Below are 10655 nucleotides of genomic sequence, written 5' to 3' on the forward strand. Positions count from 1 at the left end.
TAGCCTAAAACTCAACTATCATATATTTGATAGTTTATGCCCCTTTATTTAATTGATCTTTAGTCACCAAATTAATTTCTAATTATTTATGACCAACACTAATCAAATAAATATGATTTCTCCTTTAATATATTATTCTTATAATATATTAATAAACCATAATATTCTCTCTCTCTCTCTCTCTCTCTCTCTCTCTCTCTCTCCCCTTAAATTACCTTGTCAAGTTGCTTTGGTGAAGGCAACCCAAAATGACCATGCTTTGGTGAATCCAACAATATTTGGCTTAGAACTAGCAAAAATTACTTCAAAATTTTAATTATAGGCCTGTTAGTTTCACAATTGGGTTGTGGCCCCTTCCGATTTCTCCATAGTCCAATTTCCAAACCAAAGATTGAAGCGACAAGAAGTGAAATCGACATGGTTCCTGAGTTCCATCCAACCGTCCCCATCGACCATCGTCGCTCGTGCCTCATTGGAGTCTGGATGCTTATTGTCTCACCACTCCCTATCTCTAACTCTCCGGTCACACCGATCGTCATTCTCTGATTCACCGCAACATCCAACACTCACTGGAAATTAGGTATTCGTTCTTTCTTCTTTAGTTCTCTTGCTGTGATTTCTAATTTGGGATTCAATCATCGGGTTGGAATGCCCCCGACCTATTGGCTTACTCATCTGAAATAAAGACTAGCATTAGGTAGGGACCATGGGCATGGTTATAAAAAGCTCATCATAGTGTATCATGGCCCCAAGGCTTGTACTTGACGCACCACCTTGAAAAAATGTCGTCTTAAGTTGTATATGTATATAAAAATGAATAATAGTAGAATATATATATATATACACACACACACACACACACACTATTTATCGCCTTAATAAATATCGCGACTTGCCACGATTCGTAAAGTTTGAGGGTTGACATTGCCATCCTAACGCACCTCACGTTATATAGCACATTGACGATAAGTATCACAAAACTTTAGAAACAAAACAATCTTGTTAACTAGACTTGTAAGATTTAAGGGCACCATAAGGACCATTTTTATGATTTGCTCAAAAATCAATGTAAAAATAATATGAGAAATTATAAGCATGTGAAAAACAATTATGTAGCCAAACACAACCGAGTAAATAATGTATTGAGCAATATTACTAACATGTTTTAAAAACTATACACATTCAAATAATAAATTTTTTTTTTAGATAAACCATTTTAGGATTATGCATTTATTTAAATATATTTTAGCTAACTTTCAAACTTATGTTTATTTTGTCTATTTTACCGATATTAATTTATATAATACAATCTAAATTCACCGTTTGTTGGAGTATGTGATGAACGAAATGTATTGTTCTATAATTGCATAATTGATCTTGGATATCAAGTAAGATTGTATAAATCACTTTCCAAATTTGATATTTGACCCTTATGCCTAGGTAATCATAAAATTCAAATTATGGTGATGATACCATAACTAACAACTTTGTAAACTAGGCACATAATCAAAATCACCAAACTAGATGATGATAAAAGAATTAAAATTCTTAAGCTCCACAAAATGTATTACTTATACTTACTACATCCATGATTTGGATATAGAGAAGTTATATATCCAAGATTGACTTATTGGTGTTGTCAATACATGGTTAAAACTTGGTTAAGTTTGGACCCAACTAGGGGCGCTATCCCTAATATCTTGCAAGGGTGCCCCAACATTTTGGTTGTATTAAAAATAAATTCATCTTAGACAAATTTGTAATACATACTTCCCAACCTCTGTAAAATTAATGTTTGAACGAATTGCGTCGTGCAAATTCTATTACTAAAATAATTTGATTACCACTAAATCATCAATGTTTGTGATCATGTATCGTGATGATGTCCATTTATGTTGAACAATTATTAACTATCTAAGGCTAAAAGGTGTTGTTTTGCGTATCAAAATCTGATGCCACATAAACACCGTATAAGTATTTGACAATTTTGTTATGTTTTGCCAATGAGATTTGACATTTATTATCTACCAATTAAAGAGGTAAAAAGAAAAAGTGACAATTGAGAGACAGAAACCAATGTGCCCGGTTGAAGATTGCCGCCAACAAAAAGATAGGTTGGTGTTTGTCGCTGAAAATTACGGCCGACAAAAAGATAGGTTGGTATTTGTGGCCGATAATATCTGCGACGTCATGCGGACAACAAAAAAATGACACACCTTAAGTCTAATTCATTATGTATCATGTATAAGTAGATTAAGAAAAAAAAACACAAACACATATATATATATATATACACACGTTGTCTCAACTCTCAAGTTTGAAAGATAGAATAACTAGTTTGACCTTGAATCACCAAATCTCAACCCAACAAAAGCTGAATCGAGATCTAATTTTTAATACTAATTTTCGTTTTTATATGTTCGTATCCAACACTACGAAACACTCTTTGCAAAAATTGGGAGGCTCATTGGGTTTTTCCAAGACACGAATGTGGATTTTAAGAATTGAAGAAAACAGATAAGTACAGAAAGTCAAAATCAAACGCCCCCTTCATAAATAATCGCCATTAACATCTATGCTATCTTCACACGCACGCCCCCTTCATAAATAATCGCCATTAACGCACACTGACACACACAGTCACGCAAATCAAGAAGAACTCAGTAATAAATTAGACATGGTTTGTCTAGGCATGGCGGTGGTGTCAATGGCGAAACCCTCGTTTCTACGAGCCGAACAAGCTTCAGCTTCTGATATCTCCGCCGCAACCTCTCCAGGATCCTCCTCCTCTCGTCGGCGTGACATCGTGTTTATCGTCAATCCTCAAGGTTAGCATCTCAATCTTTAAATAAACTTTTTTACCTTTGTAGATCATGATCGTGTAAATTGTTGATGAAATTGATTTTTTTTTAAGGTGCTAATGGTCGGACGGGGAGAGAATGGAAGAAGCTGCTGCCGTATCTTAGGTCTCGCCTTGGAAGCGATTGTAATGTGAGACTTTGATCAGCTTTTTATTGCTAATTTCTTCTAGCGTAAACTCATCATCTAATGGATTTACAAATTCTGCGTGTTGCTAGATTAAGCATTAGCTGTGATTTTAAGAAATTAAGTTTGTTTTGTGTGTGTGTGAGCTCGTTCATGAATGTCTTCAATGTAAACAAGGCCTTATAGATCATTGAAAGCCGAATTATGAAATTTAAAGGGAAAAGAAATAGAATAAACACAGATTTACTTGTATCTCTAAGGGGTAATTAGAACTTAGAAGAACGATTCACTTGATTATTGGATGCTTTCAGGAGTTTTCTTACAGTTTTACTAAAATGAATGGATGAATATTAAGTAGTTTATAAGCTAACTTTTTAAAAAGATATTTGAGATAGCTTATTGACATACCTTTATATGTCATTTTACATTTGTCATCTAACTTCTACCAATAGCTATTACTTTATCAACCAGCTTATCAGACAAAAGCTAGCTTTTCTTCTAGTCTATCAAACACAACCTAAGAGTCATGTTGTAGAGTTCACACTTTACGCCCCATTTGTTACACAAGACTTGATGAAACTTGATGATGTTGTACTGTGTTAATGGGACAAATTTTGCAAATTTTTGTCTCACACAAAAGACATGAATGCCTTCTCTAATCGTTGAAAATAGTCCTAGAAAGCTTGTGATTGGTGTGCTTCGATGATTTCTTCTTGTAATATGTGTTGACTTTTTTCTATTTTTGGATAGATATGCGAATCTTTGACTTCGGGTCCATCACATGCGATAGATATAACAAGGGAGGTAATCATGTTTTGAATTTTGTGTCTTTATGTTTGCATTAAAAATTAAAATCATGTATGTAAGATTATTCAAAAATTTAAATGGACAAAATGTTGTCAGGCAATACGTGAGGGTGCTGATGCAGTTGTGGCAGTTGGAGGTGATGGGACTCTTCACGAGGTACAATTTCTCTTCAGAATAATATATATTCTTTTTATCAAATATAATATATATATATACCACCAATATTATCATCACACTCACCACAATCCCCCTTATGTAGAACAAGCATGATATGTAATACACATTTCTCTCATAAGTACACTACAAGGGGTAAAATGGTAAAGTTGGTTGTGGTCATAGATTTATTTTAAGAATTATAACGTGTTGAGGCTTTTAATTTTGTTAGGTTGTTAATGGATTCTTTTGGGGTGGAAAACCAGTTACTAAACATGATTCGAAAGCTCCACGTACAACGTCTCTTGGAGTAAGTTATTGCATAGAACTTTAATTTATAAAAATCAAAATTTTGATTTTCCAATTACTTTTATTAATGGCTTAATTGCATGTCTTTTTTTTTTTTTTTTTTTTTTTTTTTTATTTTTATTTTTTATTACAAGTATCCTACTTTCAAGTCTTTCTATTACAACATTGCACTTTGATAAATCTACCCAGTTATAGCAATGTCAGTTTTCATTGCTATAATTGGGTAGATTTTTCAAAGTATAATGTCTTAATAAGAAAAAAACAAACTTGAAAGTAGAATGCTATAATAGAATGAAATGAAAGTATGTTGCTATTTCTTGCATTTAGCCCTTTATTCCTATGCATTTGTAGTTAATCCCATTGGGAACTGGATCTGATTTTGCAAGAACATTTGGCTGGTTAGTACTTCTTCCATTGGTTTCTTCAATGTATCTGGCATTCACATCAATCACCATCTTAATATTTTGAACAAATTTTCAATTTTTTTAGGACAAATGATCCTGTTGATGCCATTGAACGCATAGTTAAAGGTTGTGATTCCTCTTTTGGGTGTGACTTTCTACTATTCTCTAATATATATGTACATTTTTCTGAATTTTTGAGTGGAAGTCAACTGCAGGGTCAAGATCACGAATTGATGTAGGAGTAATCTCTAAAGAAGGTGGAGATTTGCATTACTTCATAAATGTTGCTGATATTCATTTGTAAGTGTGTTAATTAGCCTTTAAAATTATCAGAACAAACCTCATTATGTAACCACATTGATGCTCTTATAAATTGAGAGGTATTTGGAAATAAAGAAAAGAGAATTTATTTTAGGACTAAAAGCAAGAAATAGCAATGTACTTCCATTTATCAGAAGAAGAATTTTGGTTAAATAAAATTTCAAAACAAGCTATCATGCATTAAAAAAAGAAAAAGAAAATCAGGCATTTTTCTCATGGTTAACCCATTTTATGTTATGTAAAATTTCAGGAGTGCAAAAGCAGGGTTTCATGCATCTAAATACAAAAGATTTGGGAGTTTGTGTTATGTAATCGGTGCATTGCAAGCCTTTTTTGGACATCACAATCAAGACCTAAAGATCAAAGTTAGTATTTAGACAAACTTTCTAGGGCTATTTTTAAATTTTAATCATATGAGTAATTCAGTGGGACAAAAGTTGCCCAATCACATACCTCCATCTCCAATCGGAGTTTTTTTTTTTTTTTTTTTATTTAGATCAAAACCCCATAAACTGTTTTTTTTTTTTTAAATCATTGTAGAGGGTAAATATTATCAACCATTTTTATTCTACTAAATGCTTTTTTTTTTGGTACAATTAACCCCTTTTTACTCAATCATATTCCATTTTACTCACTTAATTATATTTAACCTTCAAAGCCTTATTATTTCCTGACTACTTAATTTGTTTCATTTCAAAAAAAGACCCAACATAGTCAACTATAGTTATGTTTTATTTCAACATTACATGTGCTTAAAAGTTAACAAATTAGATAAAGGGGATTTACAAAACATTTCACAAAAATGAGGGTAAATTAGTTAATTAAAAAAAAAAAAAAACCTTTCAAAAGTGGTCAATGATCGGAGAAAGTTCAAGTTAATAGGGTTTTGTTTTATAACGTTAGTAGAAAGCTGATGCGGCGATTCAAAAAGCTATAGTTGAGGTTCATGATTGCGAATGCTTTATTACGTTTTTGGGTGAGAGAAAAGTTGCAATCTAATCTAACAAGATGATATGAACTGAATTATTTTATTTTAGGTGAATGATGGGGAGTGGGAAGTGTATCCAAAGGTAACGGCTCTATGCATTGGAAATGCACAATTCTTTGGTGGTGGAATGAGGATCACTCCCAATGCTCATCCTTCAAATGGAAATTTCGAGGTCCATTTCTCTTTCTTTTCAATCACTTTTAAACAAAAGGGTAAAATGGTCATTTACTTGTTTCATTAAATCCAAAAACTAAAAGAAACATGCCTCAAGTTGCAAATGGATAAAAAAAAATATTTCTGTAAATGACGACACAATTGGGGAGATGGAAGAGGAAAAAATAAACTAGGGCAAATTGATTTGTAAATAGTTACGAATTAATGGGAAAGCATCTTTTCTCTGGCTTTATCTATTAAGTTGTGCTTTTTGCATTTAATATAGGGCTATATGCAAGAATTGAAATATGTTTTCATTTACATTGGTATTTCTTTATCAGGTGGTGATACTTCAGGATTTCAAATGGTATGACTTTCTTATGAAGTTACATAAGCTATACAACGGGACACATTTATCAGTCAATAATGTCTTGTCAAGAAGGTAAATCTTTTTTTTTTTTTTTAAGTCTAAAAACATCATTTTTAATGAAAAAAAAAGCTATTTATTTCTTTTTCCGTCGTAATTGACAAAAAAAAAAAAAAATCGACAAGTTTTTATTCCCTTCCATATTTAGTAACAAAATCTAGAGAGATTATTTATGTGGTGTTCGTATTTGGTCCCTAAGCTTTACTCAAAATCTCAAGTTTTCTCCAATTTTTTACATATCATTGTCAAAGGAACTAAATCCACAATGAAATGCAAACTTAAAGGATGACGTCTCAGGAAGATCTCAAAAATCTGACCAAACTTGTCATTTTGAGTTAAGCACAGGGACCAAATTTGTAATTTACTCGACCTTGCGATAATAAGTTTAGATACATCTAAATATGAAATTGATTATCCGACCCTTAAATAATCAGATTATACAAAGCAAAAGTAGGTTACCCGAACACGAAACACCAGAAAACTAATTATTGCGAATATTTCATAAGTATAAAGTTGTTGGAATTTTCATGATATGGTTGGAGGGTAAAATCGTAATTTTAGATAAATAAATAATTATTTTGTTTCAATTGTAGTGCTTTTTCGATCGAAGTAGAGGAGGTGGAGGGAACAAACAATATTTACGTGCAATCCGATGGGGAACATTTAGGATTTCTTCCACGGAACTTTTCGATTCTGCCAGGTGTCATAAACATGATTTGTTGAGGATTATGCAGTTGTATCATTTTTGCCATGGGTGAGTTTGAAAATGTTGGAACTAAATGTAAACAATCAAATTTTATATATTAACAAATTATTCTCCAAAAGTGTAAAAATGACCCTTGGTTTTTAGTGGAAAATAGCAAAATTACTTGTGTTAATTTTCCGATTTCGGGGATAAAGGAAGGTTAGATGTAGACAGTTTTATCTGCAACCGATAATAGAGAGACTGCTTTAACGAGGCTTTTTGCAAAAGAAGAGCGTATTAATGTAAAAGTGAATTAATATACTAATGCTAGAAGATGTGTTGATAGAATTTAGAAATACGTGGAACAAATAAGTACATAAGGAGAGAAACTATAACAAAATTCATACACTGTTGACAAGTCTTAAATAAGCTATCTTTTTTTTTTTTTCAAACTCTGAACATGTTATTTTTGAGCCAACTGAGATCTTGTGTGTAGATTTTTGTTACATGAATAAATAATATGAAAATGTGAGAAAGTCTAAAACATAGTCCTGGTATAAAAAAAATTTCAAAAAAGGACGATCCAACATTTTTTTTAACTTAAATATGTTTTTGGTTAAAACATAAAGATGTTAAAAAAGAACTTCCAAGTTACTTGTGCTACAAAGTATAAACGATGAATTTGATTATTAATCTCTTTTAAAAAGACAAAACTGCAAATTTGGTTCCTGTGGTTAGAAAAAAATGTGGATAGAATCCAAAATTTTTTGGATTTGCACTGTTGGTTCAAAATCAGAAACTTTTTGTGGTTTTGATCCTTGAAAAAGTTGAAAGGATTATTTTACTCTTTTAATTTCTTTTTCACATTATTTTAATATTTACTGAATATTTATAAAATAAAAAAATAAATAAAAAGTGTATATCCCTTTCTCTCTCTCATCATCTTCTTCATTCCCTCTTCCTCCCTCGTTCTCTGCAACTAACACCCAACACATGCTTCACACACTTGCTTTCACCAAACCCTCCTGTTTCCACCTCTCTATCTCCCACCCATTTTAAAATCGTACCACCCACTTCTCTCGATTTTCCCTTATCGCTTCCATTGTTCTCTCACCTCTATAATTCAAAATTGTACCAGTGCACCTTCAAAGATTCGTTTTGAACTTTCTTTTCCCCAACTTTTTATTCTCAGTACAAAAGTGAATAAGAAACAATTCACATTTAGGTTCGATCAATGGTATCAAATTGAAGTCAAAACATATATATGAAAGGAGGAAAAAAGGGGTTTGACCTAATTACATACCAAGAGAGAAGTTCCAACGGACAATTACAACCAACTTCTTCCATTTGTTCTTCCTTAAGACACAAAACAATTCCAGCAGGCATTGACAAGTTGAAGAGCTATAGAGAATCCAAGTTGCTGCCATTGATGATTTCAACAAATTGAAATACCTAATCATCTTCTTCCTCAACCACCTGCAACTTCAATTTTGTTTTGGTTTTTTCCTCAACCACCGGAAATGGCCTAAATCATCGTCTCCACCAACCACCGAACGCCACCACTACTACAACAACAATCACCATTGCAACTGATTTTTGTTGATTTACGTTTTTTGATTTGGGTGTTTGATTCTTCCACCGATGTAAATTGCCATCACCATGTTGATTTACTTATATTATGTTTTGGGTGTTTATTTTTCATCTAGGTCTGATTTTCTGGTGAAATGTAAGGAAGAAGAAGACAGGTCTGATTTGCAGGTAACAAGATGGGAGAAAAAGTTAAAGAGATATCATACAGATCAAAACTTGATTGGATTCAACCTTTGAAAATGAAGCTAGAGTTTAATTTTGATAGCATCCTCTAAGATATGTATGTATGGAGTTTTTAGTTTGTAGGTGAATGTGAGGAAGAAGAAGATGAAAGAGAAAGTCAAAGGGAAAGAAAGAGAGTCAGAGAGAGAAAGTCAAAGAGAGAGAGAGAGAGGGGGAAAGAGAGAGAGAGAGAGAGAGAGAGAGAGAGAGAGAGAGAGAGAGAGAAATAATAGGAGGGTACATTTGAGAGGTAGGGGTGGGGGTTTCATAATTCCTTTTTATATTTTTGAATTATAATAATAGTAAAAAAATATTAAAAAGCTAAATATAAAATGAAAAGGGTAAAGTAGTCATTTTAACTTTATCACGGACCAAAACCACAAAATATTTTCAATTTTGGACCATCCATGCAGGTCGAAAAGATTTTGGACTTTATTCACACTTTTTTGCTAACCACAGGGACCAAATTTGCAGTTTAGTCCTTTTAAAAGATGAAACTTGTGAGATTTGAACTAAAGATCAGTTCTATCTTGAATATTATATAATTTTAACTTTAAGATTTTTAATTTAAAATTGTGATAAACGGTATACATAACGACTATTTTATATAAATGATTATTGATATAATTGACCATGCAAATGTCGATTTGATTACTAGTTATCAAATTGTGTTAATTTAAATTTTAAACCTTGAGAAAATGACTTAAAAAGCTAACGAAGTTCCAAAAATATACAAAAATGACCATGGTTTTTTTTTTTTTTTAATACACAAAATACCATTTAACCAGCTATTGTAGGTTACCCGGTTTCCAAATGTTCAAAAAATACCATTGTTGTTTTTTTAGTACAAAAAATAACATTAAAATTATTATTTGTATACAGAATACCAACGAAGTACACATGTGTTCAAATAAAACCTTGTGGTAGCTAGATACTTCAGTTAAATGGAAAAATGACTTTTAAAAGTGTAATGAAGTTTCAAAAATATTTAAAAAAATACTGTACTTTTTGTTAACTACATTGTTGTCGGATTATGTAGAACACAGTCACCGGAGATCATGAATTGTCATATCAGTTCACAACAGTTATGCAAATCTCTTTCATTCTTTCACTCGATCATTCTTATGGTAACAAGAGAATTAAGTGGGTAATAACCTTAGTTAAACATTCTTGCTTCCCGATCACATTATATGCCTCAAACCTAAAACATATATACGTTATATAGATGCACATATTATACATCAATATTAGCCGTTCATTAGTGTTGCAGAACACGAGAGACACAAAGGAGAAAATAGTTTGACGTTATGTCATGAGAATTCCTAAATATGGATTTAGATACAAACTGATCGAGTGATAAAATGAAAGAGAGTACACAACTGGTGTGAACTGGTATGCCGGTGACTAATCTCCGATGACCGTATTCTATATGATCCGGAAACAACGAAGTTAATAAAAGATGCTTTGAAAAAATAACAATGACTTTTTTTGAACATTTTGGAAATTTCAATGGTATTTTTGTACTAAAATGTGTACTTCGTTGTTATTTTGTGTACAAATGATATACTTCAAGGGTATTTTTGTACTAAAAAAATAATGATATTTTTTGAA

General features: G+C 32.0%; 1 protein-coding gene across 1 annotated transcript; it reads left to right on the top strand.

Moving 5' to 3' along the window:
• The first annotated feature begins 2530 nt into the window (after positions 1 to 2530).
• LCBK2 (Diacylglycerol kinase family protein) lies at positions 2531 to 7425 on the top strand. The gene is made up of 12 exons (XM_078986554.1): positions 2531 to 2828; positions 2915 to 2991; positions 3736 to 3789; positions 3889 to 3948; positions 4178 to 4255; positions 4606 to 4652; positions 4744 to 4784; positions 4874 to 4958; positions 5230 to 5344; positions 6017 to 6139; positions 6462 to 6562; positions 7141 to 7425. Exons 1-12 carry the CDS (start codon positions 2678 to 2680, stop codon positions 7268 to 7270), a joined length of 1062 nt encoding a protein of 353 aa, XP_078842680.1. The 5' UTR covers positions 2531 to 2677; the 3' UTR covers positions 7271 to 7425.
• Positions 7426 to 10655: the final 3230 nt, after the last annotated feature.

The sequence above is a fragment of the Lactuca saligna genome, chromosome 3, assembly GCF_052625555.1.
Source record: "Lactuca saligna cultivar CGN05327 chromosome 3, ASM5262555v1, whole genome shotgun sequence".
NCBI lineage: Eukaryota > Viridiplantae > Streptophyta > Magnoliopsida > Asterales > Asteraceae > Lactuca > Lactuca saligna.

What these genes read in the sequence shown, in the direction of transcription:
- LCBK2 (XM_078986554.1), top strand. Translation starts at nt 2,678, where the DNA reads ATGGTTTGTCTAGGCATGGCGGTGGTGTCAATGGCGAAACCCTCGTTT. An exon ending in CGATAGATATAACAAGGGAG is followed by an intron (nt 3,790 to 3,888) that starts GTAATCATGTTT and finishes AAATGTTGTCAG; the next exon opens with GCAATACGTGAGGGTGCTGA. An exon ending in TTTGCAAGAACATTTGGCTG is followed by an intron (nt 4,653 to 4,743) that starts GTTAGTACTTCT and finishes CAATTTTTTTAG; the next exon opens with GACAAATGATCCTGTTGATG.